At 41.8% G+C, this 25,453-nt stretch overlaps 2 protein-coding genes across 2 annotated transcripts; both read left to right on the top strand.

Annotated features, from left to right (window-relative positions):
• The first annotated feature begins 7,942 nt into the window (after window positions 1-7,942).
• On the top strand, window positions 7,943-18,308 carry Dscc1 (DNA replication and sister chromatid cohesion 1). The gene is made up of 9 exons (XM_090339321.1): window positions 7,943-8,297; window positions 8,969-9,137; window positions 10,805-10,939; window positions 11,762-11,852; window positions 13,477-13,615; window positions 14,049-14,101; window positions 14,357-14,511; window positions 15,867-16,015; window positions 17,888-18,308. Exons 1-9 carry the CDS (start codon window positions 8,095-8,097, stop codon window positions 17,994-17,996), a joined length of 1,203 nt encoding a protein of 400 aa, XP_090195447.1. The 5' UTR covers window positions 7,943-8,094; the 3' UTR covers window positions 17,997-18,308.
• Window positions 18,309-20,060: 1,752 nt separating this feature from the next.
• LOC150059182 (transcription initiation factor TFIID subunit 2-like) lies at window positions 20,061-25,453 on the top strand. The gene is made up of 4 exons (XM_090338776.1): window positions 20,061-20,126; window positions 20,524-20,700; window positions 22,710-22,870; window positions 25,197-25,453. Exons 1-4 carry the CDS (start codon window positions 20,061-20,063, stop codon window positions 25,357-25,359), a joined length of 567 nt encoding a protein of 188 aa, XP_090194902.1. The 3' UTR covers window positions 25,360-25,453.

The raw sequence follows: 25,453 nt of genomic DNA, 5'->3' as shown, positions 1-25,453 counted from the left end.
TTACCTGACTTATGAAATGACAGTTCCTTCTGTACAACACCTCAATAATAACAATAAAATTATTTCTTAGAAAAGGAAATTAGGGACCAGGAGTTTGGCCTGGTGGTAGAGTGCTTACCTACCATGCACAAAGACCCGGGTTTGATTCCTCGGTACCACCTACATAGAAAAAAGCCAGACATGGTGCTATGGCTCAAGTGGTAGAGTTCTAGTCTTGAGAAAGACCAACAACAGCACTCAGGCCCTGAGCTCAAGCCCAGGACTGGCAAAAAAAAGAAATTAGCTATGTGTCTAACTTTTTATAAAAAAGGAAAAAAAAAAACGCGGTAGAAATGTACGAGAGGGCTGAGAGTGTGGAATAGTGGTAGAGTGCTAGCCAACATGGACGAAGCCCTGGGTTCGATTCCTCAGTACCACATACTCAGAAAAAGCCTGAAGAGGTCCTGTGTCTCAAATGGTAGGGCTCTAACCTTGAGAAAGCCCAAGGACAGTACTCAGGCCCTGAGTTCAAGCCCCAGGACTGGCAAAAAAAGAAAAAAAAAAGAGCAACAGCTTCATAGACTTTCCTGCTCAAGTGTCCAATTTTAATTCGTATTCTGCCATATATTGATTGCACTCATTCTAGTCCCTTAACCTCTTTAGATCTGAATTTGCTACTGATAAGACAGGAATCACAACTCCTATCTCAAAGGCGATGTTCTGTGGTCAAATGAAATAAGATCATATAATGTTTCTGTTAGATCAAGTTTTAAAGGTCCATTTTGGTAACAAATTATAAATGGATGATAAAAATACTAATGGTGTGAGAGTGAGACAACAGACTTTATGTTTCTTGCTTGACAAGGTATGTGACGTGCACTCGTGTGTGATGTTTACAGGAAGTGAGAACTGCTTTGCTGCTGTTGTTTTAACCTTTCCTTTGATGCTCTGCTGGTTGAGAAGACTCAGCCCTTTACCTAACTTAGGGAAAGTTGAATCAGCTGCCTCCAGACAACTTATCAGCCCCAATTCCACACCTGGTCACCTGGTCTCAGGATAGACTGTGACCTGACAGAGAATAGTAGATAGAAGGGCAGTAAAAAGATTTTGGAAGAGCTGATGAATCGGACGCCTTTGCTTTGATTCCTACCTCCATGTGTCCACCCTCATTCCCTTCACTGAATTTTCTGCTCTCAAGGGGACAGAGTTCTTCACCAGTCCCATTGGGCATGGGGGGGGGGGGGTGGCGAGGGCACGTTGATTGAAATGTAAACAATGCTTTTCTTGCTCTCCTTTCTTCTTTTCCCTCCTCTCTTTCTTCCCCTCCCTTTCTCTCCCTCCCTCCTTCCTCCCTTCCTTCTTTCCCTTTTTCATTCCCCCCCTTTTCTTCCTCTTTGTGATAAAAGCCATTCTTCCTCTTTGGGATAAAAGTAGCTGCAGCTGACCTAAACAACAGGCAACTTCCCCTCTCCTCCCCGCCCCCTAGCCTCAGCTGCCTCAGCTCTGGGATTATGGGCATGTACCAACATGTCCTGTTGAACAAAAGCAGCTATTGCAGGTGGAAGCTGTTCAATGCAAATCCTTTCTTTCTCTTATCTTTCTTGCATCCTGGCTATTTTGGTGTTCCAGGGCAAATGTTTTATTTACAGAAAGACCAGCTTTCTACTTCTGTGACATAAAACAAGATATGCAAGACACAAGCCCAAATTTTGTGAGGATCCAGAGAGAGAAAATAATTCTGTCCCTTTGCCATCTGTGTTTGTCATCACCCACTCCCTCTCTTCGTGTTTTGTTGTTTACATCATTGCTAATGGCTACTCGTTTTCTGCCCAACTGAATAGCACTGCTGTACTAAGGGTATTTTGTCTTCCAAAGGCCACTGACAAAGTGACAGAAGTGACAGAAAGGTGACAGAAAGTGAGAGAATGGCATCAGTTCAGAGGCTTCTTACTAGGTTGGCAGTCTTAATGTCCATCCATCTGCTTTAGTCTTAATGTACATCTGCTTGGCTTTTTCACTCGAGGCTACCACTTGAGCTACACCCCCATTTGTGACTTTTGGGTGGTTAATTAGAAGACAAAAAAAAGTCTCGTGCCCTTTTCTGCTCCGACTGGTTTTTGAACCTCAATCCCCATATCCATGTTTCTAGCCTAGCTTGTCTATCTTGAAGAGTAATTCAGATGCTTTTTCTTGTCACATATTCCCGGACTTCCTTTCTATGAATTTACTTCCAACAGAAGGGTTAGATTGCTCTTAACCATTCATGGAAGTCCTAATTCTTTAGCTGACATTAGCTTTATTTTTTCCTTTCCTAACTTGAAGAAAGCGGATAGTTGAGCAGACATTTCTGCCTGGAAATCTTGTAGTAAAGGGACAGGTCTTTAAAAAAAATAAATAGAAAAAGCCAGGTACCAGGGCCTCCTGCCTATAATCGTAGCTACCCAGATGGCTGAGATCTGAGAACTGTGATTCAAAGCCAGCCTAGGCAGAATTTTCTGTAAGACTCTTATCTCTAATTTATCACACACACAGAAAAAGTTGGAAGGGTAGCAGTGGCTCAAGCGTTAGAGCACCCGCCTAGGTGCCAGGTCTTGAGTTCAAGCCCTAGGATGGGCACAAAAAGAAAAGACAAGACAGATGTAAAGATGCTGAAAAATAAAGCTTCTGCATGTGCCATTTTTAGTGGTGGAACTGGGCTTGACTCCCCTTTTTTGTAGCGATCTGAATCAACGTTACAAGTGATCTTGAGATTCAGCTCAGATTTTCCTTCTGGTTAAGTCCCCAGTTTTAACCTTGAATCTCTACAGGGCTCCATGGCTTCATACCTTGATGTGTACTGCCACCTACTGGCATTTTTTGCAATGACACTGAATAAACCAGATTGACTGGGGAAAGGGCATCTGTTGGGAAGCCTTGGGAGGTGGTGGCTGAAGTTTGTCACCTTACTGGGCATATGCCTGACTTTCAGTGGTCGGGAGCTAGATATTCTCGAATTCTTGAGAAATTGAGGGCTCAAAAATATCTCAAAATCTCTTTCTTTGGAGGCACTCTTTGCACCATTTAAATATAATCCTGAATGGTCAGAAATGCAAATTACACTGTGTATTAAAAAAGGATTGTACTTTGTTCTGTTGCAAGCTTTACCAGAAAAGACTTATCTTTGCACAAAACAACTTCATCTGCCATTTGACACACTGCAAACACACACAAACTTGGTCTGCATTTGGCGGGGTGCATATAGGGTGATTGAATGTGCATGTGAAATAATTACATTTTTGACCTAGCTACTTTGGAGGCTGAGATCTGAGGATTGTGATTCAAAGCCAGCCTGGTATGAAAATGAGATTAGTATATTCAATTAAACAGAAAAAAGAAGTGGAGGCATGGCTCAAGTGTTAAGAGTGCCAGTCCTGGGTGGGGAAAAGCTAAAGGACAGCACCCAAGGCTCGAGTTCAAGCTCCAGAAAATAAAAATAATAATAAATTGCACTATTGAACAATGACGGTAATTTTCAGATGAATATTGTCTTTATTCTCTGAATCTAAAATGATTCATTATTAGTGGCTATAAAAATCTAAATAACATAAAAATTTTCTATACTCAATGAAGTTTTGAAATACACGTTATTTTATTACATATAATTTCTCTCTTCTATTTTCTTTCCATATACTTTAGTAAGGGTATCATTAATTTTTTGCCAGTCCTGGGGCTTGAACTCAGGGCCCCATGACTAATGAAACAATTAATCTGAGGGCCAGGAGTGTGGCCTAGCAGTAGAGTGCTTGCCTAGTATACACGAAGACCCGGGTTCAATTCCTAGGTACCACATACATAGAAAAAAGCCAGAAGTGATGCTGAGGCTCACGTGGTAGAGGTCTATCCTTGAGAAAGCCCAAGGACAGCGCTCAGGCCCTAAACTCAAGCCCAGGACTGGCAAAAAAAAAAAAAAAAAAAAAAGAACAGAAGAATGAAGTGAGTTCGCCTGTGAACTATAAAGCAATACCACCACCTTGTGACAAAAGTCCAGATTGCTTTATAAGCAAAGAAATTTTTATTTAACACAAGGTGTGAGGTTTAAGCTACAGTATAATTAATCTTCTTGTAAATTATAACTTACTCTTCTGAAGTTATTTGAAAAACACACCAGGTTTCCAAGACTCTAAAAGACTATTTCATTCTATTTCTCCCACTGCCTGCAATTCTTTTTATTCACGCATTTTTTTTTTGTTTCTTTTTCTGTGCTGGGGCTCAAACCCAGAGCTTCTGCATACAGACAGGCTCTTTATCATTGAGCTACACCCCCCAGACTTCTCATTCTATTTTAAGAGAACTCAAGTTTGATTCCTTGCAGGAATATCACGTTGACAGAAGAAATATTTTGATGACAATAAGCCAAAATAAAATTGTTTAGTAATTAGTATCAATAAGCAAGAATGAAAAAACCAGCTTGCACGTATTGACTAGCTTGCTCTTTACAATGAAGTTAAGAGGAAAATACTTACGTTAACTTACATCTTAGAACTCTGAGGTCAGGATTGAGGTTCCACACCCAGCTTAGTATAATGAGAAAGTCAGGGCTCTCTCACTGCTGTTCTGCTTCTGTTTTGTTTGTTTGTTTTTTTAAATAGTTATATTTTCCTTTAATCATGCAATTGCATGATTATCCAAGAGTGACTTCTCACCAGGCAAGTACCTTCAAGTTTGGCCCATTGCTTTGCCATTTTCCTGGTGTTTTCAGACGGTTTAAAAGAGTTCATTGCCAGGTATTAGTGGCTCACACTGTAATCCTAGCCACTCGTGAGGCCGAGACCTGCAGATTATACTTCAAAGCCAGCTTGGGAAGAAAAGTACATGACTCTTTTTTTCCAATGAATCAGCCAGGTATGGAGTTTGGGTCAAGTGGTAGAGGACCAGCTTCAAGCTAAAAAAAAAAAACAAGCAAAAATGGCAAGGCCTTGAGTTCAAGCCTCAGTAGTAGCATAAAAGAAGAGAGGTTAATGAAATAAATGAACCAATCTTTCTGTTGGTTTTAGTATCTACCTTCACAGACAGCTTTATTGACCCTTGGGCCTTGTGTCCAGTAGGAGAATTCAGGCCAGACAAGAAGAGAGATGGCAGAGAATGATGCAAGGGTTGATATTGACCAAGATGCATAGGACTCATGAACTGGCATGTTGAATTGTAACTCCATGAAAGTTTTAATAAAAAAGAAGTAAAGCAGATAAGAAAGAAGGATAATATAGAAATATGGTGGGAAAATATTTTTGTGTGAGGGGCCTGGAGCATGGCTTAGTGGTAGTGTGCTTGCCTAGCATGCATGACGCCCTGGGTTCGATTCCCTAGAACCAAGGAAAAGCTGGAAGTGGTGCTGTGGTTCAAGTGGCAGAACGGTGACCATGAGCAAAAAGTGTCCAAGAACAGTGCACAGGCCCTGAGGTCAACCCCAGGACTGGCAAAAAAAAAAAAAAAAAGATTTTTGTCGACATGATGCTAAAATTAGAGCGCCCTTCAATTCATCTTCATCCATTGGGAGGGAGTACAAAAAGGTTAAAGGAGCATTAACTTTACAGGCGTGTCCCAGCTGCTCAGCATCTCAGTTCTCATTCTTCAGAAGTCTGGAAAAGTTTTTACCAACATCACTTAAAGAGAACAATGTGGTTTCCACGAGAATTCCTGCTGAAGTAAGTTATTCCCACTTGAGGGGTGGGGATGTCTCACGAAAAATCCCTCTGTGGCCTACGAGGTTCAGTCCTTTGTCAAGGACTCCTCCAGCAAAATTAAACAACAAATGGAAGCTGGATATCCAGGCGTTTTGTCTTTCCTTTTAGTTAATTCACGCAGCAAAGAGCTTGTAAGCACCTGTTCCACATATACTTTCAATAGAGGGAAAGTAGGCTGTCTCTCGAGTGACCACGCTAGCTGATGGAGGATTTATTGAGATTGTAGTCTTGGGTGCAGCCCACAGAGCTGACTCAGCTGAAGTCAGGAAGTTCAGTGCCTGGTGATTTCAGGCTCCATTTTCTGTTCTTTTTACTTTTTCCCTTTACCCCAAGCCATGAGGTGTCCATCATTTTTTACACCAACTGAAGTTCCCTAGCTTGTTCTAGTATTCACATTACTTCATAAAGAATGGGGGAAAATGCCTACTCATTTCCTTTGAATTCCAATTCTCACCCACCTCCACATACTACATTCTTTTAGGGGTGTGTGTGTGTGTGTGTGTGTGTGTGTGTGTGCCAGTACTGGGGCTTGAACTCAAGACTTACAAGATGAAATCATTGAGCTGAAAGCTAGGTACGGCTGCCTCTCATTGCTTGAGTTCTATAAACTATAAACGTTACAGAATGAATTTCCCACTTGGAAGAGATGTGTACCTTGAGCCATGCATCTATATGTCCACAACTTACTGCTACAAGTTCTTCTCAACACTTGCCTCTGCAACAGTGGGGGCTGGTGGCTCAAGTCTGTAATCCTAGGGACTCAGGAGGCTGACACTGGAGGATCACAGTTCAAAGTCAGCAGATGCAGGAAAGTCTGTGAGACTCTTCTCTCCACTAAACTACCAAAGAAGCCAAAAGGGGAACTGTGACTCAAGAAGACCAGCCGTGAACACAAGAAAACCAGTGCCCAGGCCTAGAGCCTCAAGACCAGCACAGCAAAACAACAAACAAACCTTACCTTTGCGGAGGTCAGCTGTGCTCACCAGACCAATTCAAACCTTGAAAAGCTATGTGAGTGGCCCCAACCCCAACGCCAGCTAACATCACATGCCTGACCCAAGAGAGGCAGTTCCCATTATCACAGTAAGAGTGGGTTAAGTCAGGAGCCGTGGCTCACTCCTGTAATCCTAGCTATTCCAGGAGGCTGAGATCTGAGGATCTTGGTTCAAAGCCAGCCCTGCCACTAACGTCCATGAGGCTCTTATCTCCAATTATCCACCATAACCTTGGAAGTGGTGTCGTGGCTCAAAGTGGTAGAGTGCTAGTCCTGAGCAAAAGAGCTCAAGGACAGTGCTGGGGCACTGAGTTCAAGCCCAGGGATCCCCCTTGTCCCTGCCACACAAAAAGAGTGTGTTGAAGTTTGATCAAAGTAGCAGGCTGTATAAATATTTTTTGATACAGGTTTATTGTTATTCAGCTGTGGTACAGAGGGGTTACCATTTCATAAGTCAGGTAATGAGTACAGCTCTTGTGGGACAACATCAGGCTTTCCTTCGTTTTTCCCCACTGTCCCCCTGCCAACTCCCTGCCACAAGTTGCACAGTTCATTTTCTACCTAGTAGGTAACTGAATGCCCAAAGTGCATTCATTCATCCTCCCTCCCGCCCACACTGTGGTTCCCCTTGACACCCTAAAAAGACAAAAACAGGCCCGGAGTTTGGCCTGGTCTAGGTAGAGTGCTTGCCTAGCATGCACGAGGACCTGGGTTCGATTCCTCGGTACCACATACATAGAAGCAGCTGGAAGTGATGCTCAGGCTCAAGTGGTAGAGCTCTAACCTTGAGAAAAGTCCAAGGGCAGTGCTCAGGCCCTGAGCTCAAGCCCAGGACTGGCAAAAACAAAACAAAACAAAACAAAAACAAACAAAAAAACCCAAGTGGCACCATCACCACTAGCACCAAACAAGCCCGTTTCCATTTCCTGGAATTCATTTTAGACGTTCAGAGGAGATGTATATATTATGTATATATACATTATATATATCATATATCTATCTGTATGTATCTACACAGTGTCTTTCCGTGGTATATTACATGTTACCTGTAACAGTATATTCCAACATGCATCAAATGTGTAATGGAACATGTATAATACATAGAAGGGCCTGGGTTTCTCCACGTGTCGGGCTGGCTTTGAACTGGTGCTGCTCTAAGGGCCCCCGGCGCGGGCGGCGCGGTGGACGCAGGAAGTGCAGGTTTTGGCGGGAAGGGCCGGGCCGGGGCGGGGCGGGGCGGCGGGAGGATCGGGAGTCGGCGGGCCTGGCGGCTCGGTGCCCGCAGCGCCCGAGTGCGGCACCGCGGCGGGGCCCCCCGGGAAGGCCCCGGCCGACCCGACCTCTCCCCGGGCGCTCCTTCCTCCCCGGGCGGCCCTCGCGCCCGTCCCGCGCGGGCTCGGCATGTCTCCGACCCGGGCGGCGGCGCGGAGGACCCGCGAGGAGGTGGACGCCACGCTGCAGACCGCCAAGCTGAACGCGGCCGAGCTGCTGCCCACCGCGCACTGCCTGCGCTTCGGCCCCGGGGCCAGCGGCGCGGCCGCCGGAGACTTCTGCCTGCTGGAGCTGGAGCCCGCGCTGTGTCAGCAGCTGGAGGCCGGGCAGAGGTGAGCCGGAGGCTGGGGTGGGGGTGGGGAGGAAGGGAGGGACCTCAGGATGCGCCCCGCCTCCTCCTACCCCCTTCCCAGGGCGCCCCCGCATCCGTGCGCCCCACCTCCTGCCCGGAGCCCGTAGTCTCGGTACCACGCATGCGCGCCCGTTGTTGGCCCTGGGGCTTGAACTTGGACAGCACTGGCCCCCAAGGCTACAGCTCTACCACTTTGAGCCTCAGCTCCACTTCTGGCTTCTTTGGTGGTTCATTTGGTGGTTAATTGGAAGGAAGAGTCTCATGGACTTTCCGCACTGGGTTGGTTTTGAACCGACATCTTCAGATCTCAGGCTCTTGAGTAGCTGAGACTGTGTGAGCCATCAGCACCCAGCTACAGTGTGACATCTTGGCTAAGGTTGTATCTACACGTTTTATGGACTGCTCTTCCCAGCAATTCATACCGAGCCGTCACCTGGGGGCTATTTGGCCTCTTGGGCCGGTGTTTCTATTTTGTTCTTTTCCTTGTGAAGTCACTGGATCTACAACTGTCCCTCTATCCAGTGCCTGTTCTGTGGAATCCATCATCGTGCTACAGGGCCCAGACACAACATCAGGACTTAATTTGAAGTTCTAGAAGCTAGGAGATTTGGGAACAAGTGAACTTTGTGTTTTCCCCTTTTTCCCCCGAAGTCTTGTGATTCGTGGTGATAAAGATGAGCAGGCCGTGCTGTGCAGTAGAGACAAAACCTATGACTTGAAGATAGCAGACACTTCCAACATGTTGCTTTTCATCCCTGGATGTAAAACTCCAGAGCAGCTGAGGAAGGAAGAATCCCAGTGCAGCATTGTGCACACCGAGGTACTGTTTTCTCTCTCCTGATGTATGTGCATTAAGAAAGCTGGCCTTTAGTTTAACACTTTAGGTATAAAAATATGTCATAGGAAATCCAAAGTGCTTAGTGAAGCTTAAAATTTTTCAGTATTATTCCTACTACTATTTTGTGTGTCTGTATGTATGTGTGCCGGTCCTCAGGCTTGAACTCCAAGCCTAGGTGCTATTTCTGAGCTTTTGTGCTCAAGGATAATGCTCTGCCACTTGAGCCACAGCTCCACTTCTGGCTTTTTGCTGGTTAATTGGAGATGAGTGTTTCATGGGGACTTATCTGCCTGGACTGGCTTTGTTGTTATGATAAAGGTAATGTACAGAGGGCCTACCATTTCATAGGTCTGGTATTCAGTACATTTCTTTTTGGATATTGTTACCCCTCCCTCACTCTCTCGCAGATTTTTCAACTCTCATCCCCACCTGCAAGTTGTATAGTTCATTTTCAACATAATGTCTAGTGAGTATTACTGCTGTATGCGTTTACCCTCTGTCCCTCCAGTTTTTGTGCCCTGCTTACCCTTCCAAAGACAGAAACATGAACAAACAAGACAGAAAAGAAAATGAAAAAAATTACCTCTCTTGTTTACATTTCCTGGAGCTCATTTAAAAAAATTTTTTTTCCACTCCTGGGGCTTGAACTCAGGGCCTGGACACTGTCCTTGGGCTTTCTCAAGGCTAGCACTCTACCACTTAAGCCACAGTACCACTTCTGGCTTGTGTATGTGATATCGAGGAATCCAACCCAGGGCTGCATGCATGCTAGGCAAGCACTCTACCACGGTATAATTTATTATGTCCTAGTGTATTGTAGATGTGCCATTTGTCTCTCTGACCCTGGCTTACCTCACTTAACATGTGTTCTAGATCCATCCATTTCCCTGCAAATGGCATAATATTATTCCTTTTAATGGCTGTGTAAAATTTCAGGTATCACATTCTTTGAATCCGCTCATCTATTGTAGGGCATCTGGTTGTTCTACAACTTGGCTATTGTGAATAGTGCACTAGTGAACATGGGTGTACAAGTGTCTTTATGGGTATCCTGGCTTATGATGTCCTGGGTATCTACCCAGGAGTGGCATGGCTGGGTCGTAGGGATCCATGTTTACTTTTTTGAGGAACCTCCAGATTTCTGTCCAGAGTAGTTGTGCTATTTCACTGCTCACGATGCAATAAGGTTTATTTTCCCAGCACTCAATTTGTAATGTTGTCCAATCTAACTGGTGAGATGGAATGTCAGAGTTGTTCTGATTTGCATTTCCTATATGGCCAGGGATAATGAGTATGACGACATGTGTTTCTTTGCCAGTCATACCTCTTCTGAGAAGTCTCTCCTTACCTCTCTTGCCCATTTAGTAATTGGCTTGTTAGTTTTGGGCAAGGTAAGTTTTTTTGTTCTCCTTGCACATTTTGGGTATTAGGCCTTTGTTAGGTATATTGCTGGTAAAGGTCTTCTCCCAAGAAAAGATATTTCTTGAGATGCCCCACCATGTACTTGGAATGATTACGTACTTCCAGGAACAAGGTACACTACCTTAGCCTCTTTTCTTGGCTGTTATTGAGGAAAGATGAAACATTTTGAGCTTTGAATGAAATTTTCTTTTAGGGTGGTTGCTGAAGGGGTCTCTTATGATTTCTAGATCTTTGGTTTTTCTAACAATTACTGGGAATTAAGAAGATGTAGACCTAAATTAAAGAAGCTAAAGAAACTTCTGATGGCAAATACCTATGAGGGACCTGACAGTGAAAAAGAAGATGATTTGAGTCGCTCAAAAGTAAGACTATTGTTTTCATTGCAAATTTAAGAATTCTAAGTAGATGTATTTAATGGTAGCTATTACACTTTAAAGTTTGCATTATAGAAACTTCTTAACATAAACTTGCCTTAAAAGTTGTAAAGTGGCTTCTTGACAAAGTCCGTAGCATTTTTACTATCTCCTCTCAGAAGCTAAGCAGGGCTTGTGTGGTGGTCCATACCTGTAATCCTAGCAATTGGGAGTCAGATGCAGGACAGAGAATGGACATAAGAATTTTTATTTTTTGGGGCCGGGAGTTTGGCCTAGTGGTTAAAGTGCTTGCCTAGCATGCATAAAGACCCGGGTTCGATTCCTTGGTACCACATACATAGAAAAAAGCCGGAAGTGGTGCTGAGGCTCAAGTGGTAGAGTTCTAGCCTTGAGAAAGTCCAAGGACAGTGCTCAGGCCCTGAGCTCAAGCCCAGGACTGGCAAAAAAAAAAAAAAAAAGAATTTTTATTTTTTTTATTTTTATTTTTTTATATATTTTTTATTGTAATTAATAGAAGGGTTACATGGTATTTGCCATATAGAAGGTGCATTAATTCACATACATTGATACCCTTTCACATGTCTTGGTACCCTTTACCCTCCCCCCAAGAATTTTTATTTTTTTAAATAAAAAACAATTGTATTTTATTGTTGCTGATATTTGTTGTTTATATATCATAATTATGTATTAATGAAAGAAACCAAACTAGTGTATAAATATTGTCTTACTCTGTTCTGTGTTCCCCAAAGTCCAAGAAATCTAAAATAATTATGTTACAAGGTATTAAAATGCATATGTTTTTTGTTTTAGTATACAACTAAAGATTTGCTTGATCAAATTCAAGCAAGTGAAGAAGAAATAATGGCTCAGTTGCAAGTTCTAAATGCCTGTGAGATTGGAGGTAATATTTCTCTGTTGTCATTTTTTTGGGGGGGGCTTTGAGATGATGACGTTAGGAGCTGGGATACAGCTCAGTGTAGAGTGCTTGCTTATTAGCATGTTCTCAGTCTTGTATTTAAGCTGAAGAACCAAAAATGAGAATGATATTTTGGAGGGGGGGAGTATGGAATAGAGACTGTGTGTGATCCTAGAAGTCAAGCTATCACCAGTGACATTAACCATTCTTTATAGGCCTTTCTCTCTGAACTAAGCTGTATAATAGAAGTGAGGTCCCTCTTCCTCCTCTTCCTCCTTCTCCTCTTCCTCCTTCTCCTCCTCCTTTTCCTCCTCCTCCTCTTCCTCCTCCTCTTCCTCCTCTTCCTCCTCTTCCTCCTCTTCCTCCTCCTCTTCCTCCTCGTCCTCCTCTTCCTCCCCCTCCTCTTCGTTTTCCTCCTCTTCCTCCTCCTCCTCCTCCTCCTCCTCCTCCTCCTCCTCTTCTTTTTGTTGGTCATGGGGCTTTAACTCTGGGCCTGGGCTCTTCCTGGGCTCTTCAGCTCAAGTCTAGTGCTCTACCACTTTGAGCCACAATGTCATTTCTGGTTTTGTAGTGGTTAAAGATGAGTCTCACACACTTTCATGCCCAGGCTGACTTTGAATTGTGATCCTCAGATCTCAGCCTCATGGGTACCTAGGATTACAGGTGTGAGTCAACAGCACTTGGCCAGTTTGATCTTTTTGTGCCAGTACTTGGCTTGAGCACAGGGCCTGCATGCTGTCTCATAGTGTTTTTGCTCATGGGTGTCAATTGAGCCACATCTCTACTGCTGATTTTTTGGTTGTTAATTGTAAGTAAGACTCTCACAGACTTTGCTGCCCTAGCTGGTTTTGAACCACAATCCTCAGATCTCAGTCTCCTGAGTAGCTAGGGTTATGAGCCATTAGCACCCAGTTTAAGATAAAGTTTTTAATCCTTCCCATATGATGCCATAAGTGTTAAAGTTAAAAGGGGGAGCTGAGAAACCAAACAATATGTCAATATATAAGCTTTCTGCATTATTTCCTGATGGTCAGAGGAATGGGTTGTTTTGTTATGGTAAATATAGATTCCTTCTAGCTTTCTTGTTGTACATCACATAATCTATTTCCCTTCCTCCCTTCCTTTATCTTCCTTCTTCTCTTTCTCCTTTCCTTTCTTTTCTTCCTTTTCCTCCCTTTCTTCTTCCTTTCTTCCTTTTTCATTTTCCTTTTTTCTTCCTTCATCTCTTCTGCCTTCTTTCTGCCCCTCTGTTTTACCATCCATCCTGCCATTTGAAATCAGGATGTGTGCTTCATAGGCAGAGACTTCATTGCCAAGCTACATGTCCAACTTAAGACGCATAACACAACCTTAAATGGTTGGGAAGGCACGGAGTAAACCTCAGAAGCAGAATATGAGCTAGTAGGCACAGGCCGTGGCTTCAGTTCCCAACATAGAACTAAGGCTAAAATGACTGGGAGAGAAGCATAAAAAGGATCATTTATAAAGAAAATGAAGACTTTCAAGTGTCTTTTTTTTTTTTTGCAGGGGGGGAAGAGTATGCTCCAACTTTATTAATCTATTATTTAAGATTAGCTTTTTTTGTAAATTGAAATTTTTGGATTTGTAGGTTATTGGAGGATTCTTGAGTTTGATTATGAGATGAAACTTCTCAATCATATAACTCAGCTTGTGGATTCAGAATCTTGGTCTTTTAATAAAGTTCCTTTAAACATATGCCTTCAGGAACTTGGACCACTAGAGCCAGAGTAAGTATCTAAAATTCCTAAAGGGGAAGAATTTGTTTTCACACTAGAACTCAGTCTAAGTCACATACTATGTGTTTGGGGAGTATAGAAAAAATTAAAATACACAGACAGGACTTGTCAGTTTTGATCACTGGGGTGAATAAATCTGATTTCTTTTTCTTTTCTGTCATAAAAAGGAAAGAAATAGTTGTTATGTTTGAAATATTTAATAATAGTAAATGTGTGATGATATAATTCATGATAATGTGTAACGTGGAAAAGAGATGTAGCAGCTTCTCAGAATATTTTAGTTAGTTCCTGACTTAAATAAAATATTTGGCAACCATGTGGTATTCTCAGATTTAGATCTTAGTTTCTACTTAGCAATGGGGTTTGAAATACAGGCTATGGAAAACATTGGTAACTTTTCAAATGAGTGTTTTCAATTTTTCAGGGAAATGATTGAGCACTGTCTTAAATGTTATGGAAAGGAATATATAGAGGAAGGTAAGTCTTGGAAAGTACGCAAATGGGTATTATAACTTTTGTGTGCTAAATTTAAGTATGCTTTTAGGAAGTGTGTTGGTGTTGAAAAATAAGAATGAGAGACTGTGATTTTTGTACTTACACTGATTTGTTGAATTGAAACCCTTTTGTGTACTACTTAAAGACAAAGAGAAAAAGGAACCTTAGGAATGGAAGTAAAAGAAAACAGTAATACTGTAATTCTGGTGAAATTAAATGAAGCTGTCTTTTCCTTAGGGGAAGTTTATTTTGAGTTAAATACTGATAAGATATGCAGAGCCATAGCACAAATGCTACTTCAGAATGCAGTGAAATTTAATCTTGCTGAGTTTCAAGAAGTGTGGCAACAGAGTGTTCCTGAAGGAATGGTGACCAGTCTTGACCAGTTAAAGGTAATGCCTCTAGAGGTTGCTATGGAGACTTGGCAGATGATGCTCGATGCAGTGATACTTGTTTAGAGCAGAATTTAGAGCCAATTTATTTTTCTAGACACTCATTAGGAGTACAAGGCTCCTTCAATGAAGCACAAAACCTTTAAAACACCCAGTACTTTGGGAGATAACATTGGCCAGCCACAGGTGGCTTATACCTGTAATCCTAGCTACTTAAGAGGCTGAGACCTGAGGAACTTGGTTCAAAGTCTGTCCAGGCAGTAAAGTCCATGAGAGTCTTATCTCTAACCGTGAAAAATGCTAGAAGTGGAGCTTTTGTCCACTGGTAGAGAAAACAAGCGCTAGATGACAGCCAGAACTTGAGTTCAAGCCCTAGAACTGGCACACACATAAGAAAATTTACATATAAATTCACCTTTAAAAAATGCTTTAGGGCTAAGGGATATGACTCGGGAACCTGTGTTTGGCACACAAAAAGTCCTAGGTTCAATCCCCACTAAAGTAATGAAAATGATTTTTAGCCAGGTATCAGTGGTTAGATACTCTGCCTTTTTCTGTTTACGTGGTGCTGAGGAATTGAATCCAGGGCTTCATGCATGCTAGGCAAACACTCTACCACTAGGCCATACTCTTGGCCCCCAGGCTATCTTCTACCTCTCAGTACTCCTGCTTCATCCTCCCAAATGCTGGGTTGCAGACATGTTACATCATACTTGGCTATTCAATTTAAATATTAGCATCTAAGTTAATACCTATATTTCTCATTTTCCTAAGGTTTATATGATAGACATAATGAGATTGTCCTATGATTTGGACATAGAGATTTGGGACTTGGGGATCTGAGCAGAAGCTTCAGATGCTACAGACATTAGCAAGGACATGGGAGGCCAGCCATTAGGTGGTAGTTACCTGGGATATAGAGGCTGGGCATTAGGTAGAAGGATCAGGATAGAGAACTACTACATCAAAAATATTTTCTGTGCAGATAATAAGACAGTGATAGCAGAGTTGGAAAAATATGTAAAGAGAAATAGTCAGTGTTAATGAGAAAATAGGGCTGGTAAGATGGAGCCAAGAAGAGATATGTTGCAGTTGGCATTGACAGGCCACATGTGATCCTTAGAACTAAAGTAGTCTTGCTAAAATGGTTGTGGTAAACCAAATTTAGAAGGAAAAGAAGAGCTTTCTAAAAAATATTTTTGGGAACATTCTTCTAAATCTCTGGATAGTCTACGTAAGGTTCATAGTTGACATTTTACATTTCTTGAACAAAGCTAAACCTAATGGTAAAATAATGAGTCCTATTTAAACATTAAAGCATTATTATTATTTTTTGAAATTATCCTTTCTTGTAGGGTTTAGCACTGGTGGATAGACACTCACGACCAGAAATCATATTTTTGCTGAAAGTAGATGATTTACCTGAGGGAAATCAAGAACGTTTTAATAGTCTATTCTCATTAAGGGAGAAATGGACAGAAGAAGATATTGCTCCATATATCCAGTAAGTAATTCATTCCAAATGAATCTTAGCCAGGTGCCAGTATTTCACGCTTGTAATCCTAGCTACTGCAGAGGCTGAGTTCTGAGGATCCAGCCTGGCAGAAAAGTCCCTTTGAGACGCTTACTCCAGTTACCCACTGGAGCTGTGGCTCAAAGTGATAAAGAGTGCTAGCCTCAAACAAAAGAGCCCAGGTCCTAAGTTCAAGCCCCATAACTGACCAAAAAAAAAAAAAAATCTTGAGGGCTGGAGTCATGGCTCCTGCGAAACAGTACTTGCCTAACAAACAGAAGGCACTGAGTTCACCTCCAGTTCTTTTGTTCAAAGAATAATTTTTAAAGGTTCTTTTTTTATTAAGTGGCATAGAGGTTTACAAAGCATGCTGCTTCCTTCAAATCTTTCTCGGGGGGTCTTCTCTATCATTGGCTCTGATTAATTGACCTTGGAGTTGGGTTACTACTCCTAGATTCATTTCTGTTCTCCTTCCTGCACAAATGTAGGTTTAAGGAGCAGAATACTTACCTACTAGAACTAAAAGGAAAAAGCCATTACATGATTGCCACCCCTAGTGGGGTGGCAATTTTGTTTTGCTTCACTATTTTATATTTTATGCTGTCCTGTTATTTTATATGTAGGTCTTACTGTGTGGCCTACTCGGGCTCCAAAGTTGCTGTATTTAGTCCAGGAATTTCAAGCCTTAGATGTTTAGAACAGAACCATTGGTTCACCCTTCTTTACCATCTAACTTTATCTTGGTGAACAGAAGCTCTGCTCATCCCATGACTCAAGCATCAAGTATCACAATGAGCCAGGCATTGTGGCTCATGCAGATAGTCCCAGCTACTTGAAGGATTGATGCAAGAGCAGCCTGGGCAACAGGGAGAATCTAGTTCCAAGCTTGTTCTTTCCGTCTTCCACCTCTGATTTTAAACTATGAACAAAACTTGATGGACCCTCTTGTAACCTCTGCATTGGTCTTCCTACTTTGGCCCCCTTCTTCTCTGCTCTCCTTTTTTGCTGCTTATCTTGGAAATTTATTTATTTATTTATTTATTTTGTCAGTCCTGGGCTTGAGCTCAGGGCCTGAGCACTGTCCTTGGACTTTCTCAAGGCTAGAGCTCTACCACTTGAGCCTCAGCACCACTTCCAGCTTTTTTCTATGTATGTGGTACCGAGGAATCGAACCCGGGTCTTCATGCATGCTAGGCAAGCACTTTAACCACTAGGCCAAACTCCCGGCCCCTTATCTTGGAAATTTAAAACATTTAAAAGTTAGATCACATTATGCTTCGTATATGATATGAAATCTTCCCACTTAGTTCCCATTAGAGTTAAATCAGAACTTTCTGAAGAAAGTCCCTTATGACTAGCCCTTGCTCGTTTCTCTAGTTCATGTCCTCCTCCTCCTTTATTGTTATGTTCCATCATGGTCTTCTTTTTGAGGGACAGTTGAAGCTAAAGTCTTAAGAGTGTAGGTAACCTGTGCAAGTTTATATAGGTAGCCAAGTATTCAGGTTTGCTGATTCTCCACTCCACTGGGCCATATTGTTTGTATGAGGTTGCAATGGAAGTAACATGAGCTTTGAACTCCTCGTGAACTAACGACAAAATTTAAGTCTGTCTTACTACTTGTTCAAGACTTGTCTTATCAAAAATAGGGTTAAATAATGAACTGCTCCTACTTATATTGTGGAAGCTTAGTGGGATAGTGCATGTAATCTACTTCGTTCCAAAGGCAGTTTCCCTCCTGTTTTTAACCCATTAACACACCATCATGCTTATCAGAAAGGGGGAGAGAGAGAAAATAACTAGTATTCTCAATATTGTATGTTCATTAAAATATTTGCATTATTCATTTGTTTTTTGTTCCCACAGAGATTTGTGCGGTGAGAGGCAAACCACAGGTGCATTACTTACAAAATATTCTCGTTCTTCTGTGCAAAATGGAGTTAAAGTATATAATTCCAGACGACCCATTTCTTGAAAGACCAAATGTTCTTTTTTGGGGGGACTAAGTTGTTTTATAAAGTTACTGGATATAAGAAAAACATTCTCATTTGTATTTTATTCCTCATTTTCTAGAACCTACTCTCTGAATTTTATTCCTCATTTTAAGCATCTTAATATTAGTATCTTTTTGTTTGTTTGTTTGTTACTGGGATATAATAAGATACTTTTTAAAAAAAAATGTTTCAGGGGCCGGGAATTTGGTCTAGTGGTAGCGTGCTTGCCTAGCAAACATGAAGACCCAGGTTTGATTTCTTGGTACCACATACATAGAAAAAAGCCAGAAGTGGTGCTGAGGCTCAAGTGATAGAGCTCTACCCTGAGCTCAAGCCCAGGACTGGCACACACACACACACACACACGACACACACACACACACACACACACACACACAAGTTTCAAATAGTTGTACAGAAGGGTTTCAGTTGAAAATGTCCATTTCTGTGAACAGTGCATCTTGTTCACTGTCACTGCATCCTTCCATCATTCTCCTCCATCTGTCGCATCCTCACACATCCTGAAGTTTCCTAATTCCATTTTCTCTTAAGTACCCTATTATGCATGTATTTGCCCAACATTTCTCCCTCTATTCATCTCTGCCTTCTTCCTCCTAGCTCTTTCCCACTCAGAAGACATATTTGATTAGGATATTTCTATATCCTTCAGCTTATAGTTATACTACACACATTAGACACATATACAAAAGAATTATTTGGTGTATTGAATAATATGTTTGTGAGGTAGGTGTATATGGCTCTCTTCATCCAAAGAGTTTTAGTTTTTATATATAAGCTCCCATTTTTAGTTAGCATTTGATGATCTGGTCATTTATAAAGTTTCTAGAGAATTAAATAACAGTAGTTTCATAGAGGAGATACTCACTTAAATTCCATTTCTCAATTAAGTGGGCTTTTACTTTTCCTTGTACCAAAACAGGCAGCCACTAAATGCTGTCATTTGTATTATTTGCATTGATGAAACTTATGGACACCCTAGGGTCTACTCATTTATTTTGTAGTCAAATCACTGGGTCAGAGTGAGTGAATTTATGGTGTCTGCACACAGTGAAACAGATGTACATCCCTTGATTTCTGTTGATTACTCCATTAGCTGCCCCCCCTCCCCACCTTTCGCAGATATCCTTCAAGTTTTTCAGTGTTCATGACCTGGACCTTATTTTGTGTGTGTGTGTGTGTGTGTGTGTGTGTGTGTGTGTGTGTGTGTGTGTGTGTGTGAGTGGCTACCTGTCCTGGGGCTTGAGCCTTTTTCCTTATTGCTGACTCTCTTCCACTTAAGCCACAGCTCCGTTGTTTGCTTTTTTTGGTAGTTTACTGAAGGTAATGTCTTACAGATTTTTCATACCTGGGCTAGCTTTGAACTGTGATCCTTGGATCTCAGCCTCCCGAGTAGCTAGGATTACACGCATGAGCCACAAATGCCCAGCTTCGAGGTTTACGCTTTTAAGAAGTGCCCTCTCAATATGTATCTATGACATACAAACCCTCAGCCTAATTTTAATTATGTTCTAAAATCTAAGTGCCAGTGATTGTATATAGATTCCCTTCTTGAATACTTGTTAAACATGTCATTTGAAATACGATGTAAAAATCGATGTTAATAAATTCCTTAATAAAAAGTGCCCTCTCCCCTCCTTCCGGCCCTTCTTTGTCCTTACTCAGCGAATCTTTTCATGGATCTCCCAAGTGCAGTCTCACACCCCCCAATCTTTACAACCCTCAAACACTAGGTTTATGGCTTAAGCCCCGCCCACCAGCCTGGGACTTCCGGGTTCCGTCAGCGCCCCGGCCTCACTTCCGCCGGCGTCGCACGTCAGAGGTGACGGGCAAGATGGCTGCTGGTGGTCGCTTTTGAGTAGTGGCGGACCAGAGAGCCACAGTGTAACCGAATCTCGGCGGAGGCGGCTGAGCAGAGGCGAACTGTTGGAGCGAGTTTGAGGCGGCGGGGGCCGGATCTGGGCGTAGCTCTGAGTCCGGACCGCGGGGCGGGACTGCTGCGAGCGCGGCGGAGCCTGAGGCCCGCCATGCCCCGCCGCCCCGTGCGGACCCGGGACTCGGAGCCCCGCGGGACCGCCGCGCGCCGCCGGCGGGTCTGAAAACCTTCCACCATGAACAGGAAGAAGGGAGACCGGGGCTTCGAGAGCCCACGGCCCTATAAATTATAAGTATTCTCTTCCTTCGCTCGTCGCCCTGGTGCGGTTGTCTTCTGTCGGGGTCGTGCCTGCCGGACACTGCCTCGGCGGGCGTGGAAAACCTAATGGGGATTAGAGTCCAGTCCCGTGCAGGTGGTGTGTGTGAGGGTGGCGAGGAGGAGGTACCGAGCGGCAGGGCTTTCAGCAGATGAACTCCTCTTGAAAGTTAATAAGCGTGTGTCCGTGTGTCTGTGTGTCCCAGAGCTATGATACTCAAGGTTGGCGCCCTGTCGCTTGAACCACACCCCCACATTTGGTATTTTGGTTGATTTCACATGAGAGGCTTCTTGCCCAGACCGTCTTTGAGCCGCGATCTTCAGATATCAAATCTCTTGAGTTGCTAGGATTACAGATTCCGGCCACCCCCCTCCTCCCACTTACCTGCTTTTTTTTTTTTTCCTTTCCTCCTCTGTATACAACCCATCAGGTCGTCTGCATCAACAATATAAACTTCCAGAGAAAATCTGTTGTGGTAAGTTTATTTCCAATGACTATAAGTAGTATATAGTAAATAGTAAATATTTTTTAGAAAGCTTATATTCCAGATAATGATATTCCATTTTTCTTTTTTTTTTGCCATTTCTGGGGCTTGAACTCAGGGCCTGAGTACTGTCCTTGGGCTTTCCTCAAGGCCAGTGCTCTACCACTTGAGCCACAGCACCACTTCCAGCTTTTCAATGTATGTGGTACCAAGAAGGAAGCAAACCTGGGTCTTCCTGCATGCTAGGCAAGCACTCTAGCACTAGGCCAAACTCCTGGCTGGCCCCAAATAACGACATTTCAAGAATAAATGAGTAAGAGAATTCAAGTCTGTAGGTCTGTTTGCTCTGAGTCCCATATCAGTTCTGAATTCATTTTTTGGGGGGGAGAGGGGTGGTCATGGGACTTGAACTCGGCCTGGGTGCTGTCCCTGAGCTCTTCAGCTCAAGGCTACCCTACCACCCGACCCTTGGGCCTGGTCCCTGTCCCTGAGCTCTCCAGCTAGGCTACCGAACTACCCTTGAGCCAAGCCCTACTTCCCGTTTTCTAGAGGTTAATTGGAGATAAGAGTCTCGGTCCTTTTCTGCCCCGAGCTGGCTTTGAACCTTGATCCTCAGATCTCAGCCTCCTGTGTAGCTGGGATTACAGGCGTGAGCCACCCTGGCTCATCCTTTTATTTCTTTATTAAAGCGTTCTTCCTTTTAGTCTGTTGTGAGGTAAGCAGCTTGCATAGCCAGACATTTTAGAATTGTATTTGGAGGAAGGGGATGTGGCTTGTAGTAGATTGTGTTCCTTGTGTGCATGAGGTCGTTCATCACATCTGAACCACTGAAAAAACATAAGCAAGAAAAAAAATCCATGAAATAGTTTCTCCCATGAAAATACAATGAGAACTGTTCTCATAGACTTGACTTAACTTCCAAGAAAAAAACCACATTTGTTTTCTGATTCTTGTCTGTCTTCGTTTAGTGATACTGGTTTGTAGACCCCATTCCATCCATTTAGATGTATGGATTGCCGATAGCCACTCTGGGAGAATCACTGAAAACATAAGTACTTAATGTACTTTATCTGAGGTACCTGTGTTACAAAGACTGAAATCTTAAGAGTTGATCTTGAATGCCAATGTTAATTTCACTTTTCATCCAAGGATATGAAAGGTCCACTTGATTATTATGACCATTGAGCAGACACTTAAACTTGTTAGGTTCAGTATGCCATTTTTTTTTTTTAACTTCTTTGTGTGTGTGTGTGTGCTAAATCTCAGGTTGTGGGCACTCTTCCTGAGCTTTTGTGCTTAAGGCTATCCTCTACCACTTGAGTCACAGCCCCACTTCTGGCTTATAGTGGTTTTTGGAAGAGTCTCATTGACTTTCCCGCCTCTGGCTGGCTTTGAGCTTCAGTCCTCAGATCTCAGCCTCTTCAGTAGATTGGGGAGGAGTTGATTACTGTGTTTTCTTACTTACCAACATCTGATGAAATGAAATTTTCTATTATTTTTCCTTGCTCCTTGTTTGAGTTCCTCTTCCTAACAAGTGGCTTAATTTTCACAGATAGTGCAGTTGAGCTATCAAGATGGTGAAGTATAAACATAACTACCCATTCAGTTACTAGCACAATTATGTTTGAAAGATAGTTGAACAATACTTGGAGTATAGTATATTTGTTAAAACCAAAGAAATATATACCAAAGCATACCAATCTTCTTTGTGTGTGAGTGTATGTGGGTGTGTGCACATGCACGCGTGCATGCATGCATGCATGTGTGTGCCAGTCCTGGAGCTTGAATTCAGGGCCTGGGCCCTGTCCCTGAGCTTCTTTGCTCAAGACTAGCATTCTACCCCTTGAGCCATTGCACCACTTCTGGGTTTTTCTGTTTATGTGGTATTGAAGAATCCAATCCAGGGCTTCATGCATGCTACATAAGCACTCTACCATTAAGCCATAATCCCAGCTCCATACCAATCTTTATAGTGAAATTATTGTTCTTTTTCTTTGCAGGGATTTGTGGAACTGACTATATTTCCTACAGTTGCAAACTTGAATAGAATCAAGTTAAACAGCAAGCAGTGTAGAATATACCGAGTAAGGATCAATGATTTAGAGGCAGCTTTTATTTACAATGACCCAACCTTGGAAGTTTGTCACAATGAATCAAAACAGTAAGTTAAGTACTTCATCATTACTTATTTTGCATAGAGAATCTGTGTGTAAGAAAAAAGAACTTTTTATTAGGAAAGAACCTCTGAAAAACATTGAGTAGGCAGTTTGAATGGGGGTGGACTACATCCAAATTTTCAGAATTTGGCATTTCTAGAATTCATTTAGGGTAGGGTTCTTCAACGACTTGAAATCAAGGTCTTGGTGTCCCTCTAGAAATGGCTAAGGTAGAGTATGGGCCTCAAAGTAAAAGGCCTTGAGTACAACTTCTCGTTCCACTATCAGGAAAAAAAAAAGTGTTGAGGGAGTTTCAAGTAAAATTTCAAAATCATTTTAATGTGTTTTATAAGTACTTAATATTAAAATAATTTTCATTGGGTTTAATAGTCATAGTAATCTTTAGAGCTCTAAAATACTTTGTCTATTTAAAGATGCCTTATAAAATGTGTGACATACTATCAGTTACATTAGACAGCACTTATTGTTCAAAGTTTTAATAGAATTGGGCTGTACCTCAATGTAGACCCTGGAATCTACCTACACCACCACACCCAAAATAGAGAAAGAAATATTTCAATACTGCACTGAAATCCAGGCCATCAAAAGATTGTCATCTGGGCCGGGAGTTTGGCCTAGTGGTAGAGTGCTTGCCTAGCATGCATGAAGACCCAGGTTCAATTCCTTGGTACCACATACTTAGAAATAGCCAGAAGTGGTGCTGAGGCTCAAGTGGTAGAGTTCTAGCCTTGAGAAAAATCCAAGGGCAGTCCTCAGTCAGGCCCTGAGTTTAAGCCCAGGACTGGCAAAAAAAAAAAAAAAAAGATTGTCATCTGCTTTTCCAGTAATTCCATTTTGTTTGAGCCACTTATTATTTTTTTCATATATTTTTATTGTAATTAATAGAAGGGTTACATTATATTCGCCAGATAGAAGGTGCATTACTTCACATACATTGATACTCTTTCTCATGCCTTGGTCCCCATTTCCCTCCCTTCCACACCCATCCCTCATCTTGTTTTCCCCCTTTCCCTATCCAATTTCAAATAACCAAATACGCAAATATCCAATATATCAGATAACAAAGTGAAATACTGTAATAACAATATGAGATAACCAAGGGACAGCAGAAGAGATGAGAGATAGCATAATACATTAAGGACAACAATCACTCATTATATGGTTTTTGTTTCTATATCCTAGAGGTCCTTTCATTTAGCGTCATTTACCCAACTGTCCAGAAACAAGGGTATACTAAATCCACTAGCACAATGATGTTCATTGCAGCACTATTTACCATAGCAAAGATATGGAACCAACCCAGATGTCCCTCAGTTGATGAGTGGATCAACAAGATGTGGTATTTATACACAATGGAATTCTATGCTGCTGTCAGAAAGAATGACATCACCCCATTTGTAAAGACTTAGAAAAAATCATATTAAGTGAAATAAACCAGATTCAAAGGAACATAGGCTCAATGGTTTTCCTCATTTGTCATAATCAGTAGAAACCTTGGGCTTGCCTAGCAGAGATTTGCAATAGAGCAAAACCTAGATAAGGCCATACAGCCACTTATTATTTTCTGAGGAAATAAAGAGACTGGGAATGATTCCCCACAATAAGAACCAAAAACTGAGCACTCTAATTTTTAATGTTTAAATCTGACTTTTGTACAACATTTCTTTTAATAACTTTAATTTTAGTTTTGCTTTAATCATTGTGCAATGTGTGTAAAACTAGTCTGAATTAGGTGAAAAACTACGGGAATGCCACTAACTTTACTTTCTGGGGGGATGATAGAGATATAGATGGACAGAGACAAGGATCATATTTTTCATCTTGTTTTCTGGTTCTCCCTTCCTTTCTCTTTTTCTTTTTGCCATATATTCCTTAAACTGATTTCAGGGAGCAAGTATATATTAACATGTACTTTTTGATAAAATGAAATTAAGTTAGAAAAAAAAGAGAAGAACATTCTTCTATTCCTGTAGACTTCTGTTTCATCCAGTGGGAAATAGGGCCAAGTAATTATCAAACCAGTATTTTTCAATTTTACATTTTCTCTTTACAGTTGTATCAGAAAACTATAGAGAATTTACCATTCTAGAATTAATAATGATCACATACCACTGGTGAACATGTATACCATTATGTTTATACAGTTTAATAGGTTTTCCTTGGTGGGTAGAGTACCAGTTATTTGGCTAAAGGATACTCTTATGACTTGTGTGAGAAGATTCAATGTATATAAACATTGTCCAGTTATTTAGAGAAATATTAGCGAAATCTTGATTTACTGTTAATAAACATTGGCTTTTCTTCCTCTAGGCGAAATCTCAATTACTTTTCTAACGCTTATGCTGCTGCAGTTACTGCTGTTGATCCTGATGCAGGAAATGGAGAACTTTGCATCAAGGTTCCATCAGAGCTGTGGAAACACGTAGATGGTAAAGCACCAGGAATAAGTGACATTAAATTATTTTACATTTAGAGGCCAGAAAAATGACATGAAAATTTATGATATCTATATTGCAGAATAACTTGTTGAAATATATAGAAAGGGTTAGAAGCTCTTTTTTTGTATT

This window comes from Megascapheus bottae, chromosome 9, assembly GCF_031878675.1.
Source record: "Megascapheus bottae isolate mThoBot1 chromosome 9, mThoBot2.hap1, whole genome shotgun sequence".
In the NCBI taxonomy this organism is placed as follows: domain Eukaryota; kingdom Metazoa; phylum Chordata; class Mammalia; order Rodentia; family Geomyidae; genus Megascapheus; species Megascapheus bottae.
The sequence above is the reverse complement of the archived record's forward strand: the minus strand, read 5'-3'. Positions and strand labels throughout refer to the sequence as shown.

What these genes read in the sequence shown, in the direction of transcription:
- Dscc1 (XM_090339321.1), top strand. Translation starts at nt 8,095, where the DNA reads ATGTCTCCGACCCGGGCGGCGGCGCGGAGGACCCGCGAGGAGGTGGAC. An exon ending in CAGCTGGAGGCCGGGCAGAG is followed by an intron (nt 8,298 to 8,968) that starts GTGAGCCGGAGG and finishes TTTCCCCCGAAG; the next exon opens with TCTTGTGATTCGTGGTGATA. An exon ending in CTTGGACCACTAGAGCCAGA is followed by an intron (nt 13,616 to 14,048) that starts GTAAGTATCTAA and finishes TCAATTTTTCAG; the next exon opens with GGAAATGATTGAGCACTGTC.
- LOC150059182 (XM_090338776.1), top strand. Translation starts at nt 20,061, where the DNA reads ATGCCCCGCCGCCCCGTGCGGACCCGGGACTCGGAGCCCCGCGGGACC. An exon ending in CCGCCGCGCGCCGCCGGCGG is followed by an intron (nt 20,127 to 20,523) that starts GTCTGAAAACCT and finishes CTTCTTGCCCAG; the next exon opens with ACCGTCTTTGAGCCGCGATC. An exon ending in TGTCACAATGAATCAAAACA is followed by an intron (nt 22,871 to 25,196) that starts GTAAGTTAAGTA and finishes TTCTTCCTCTAG; the next exon opens with GCGAAATCTCAATTACTTTT.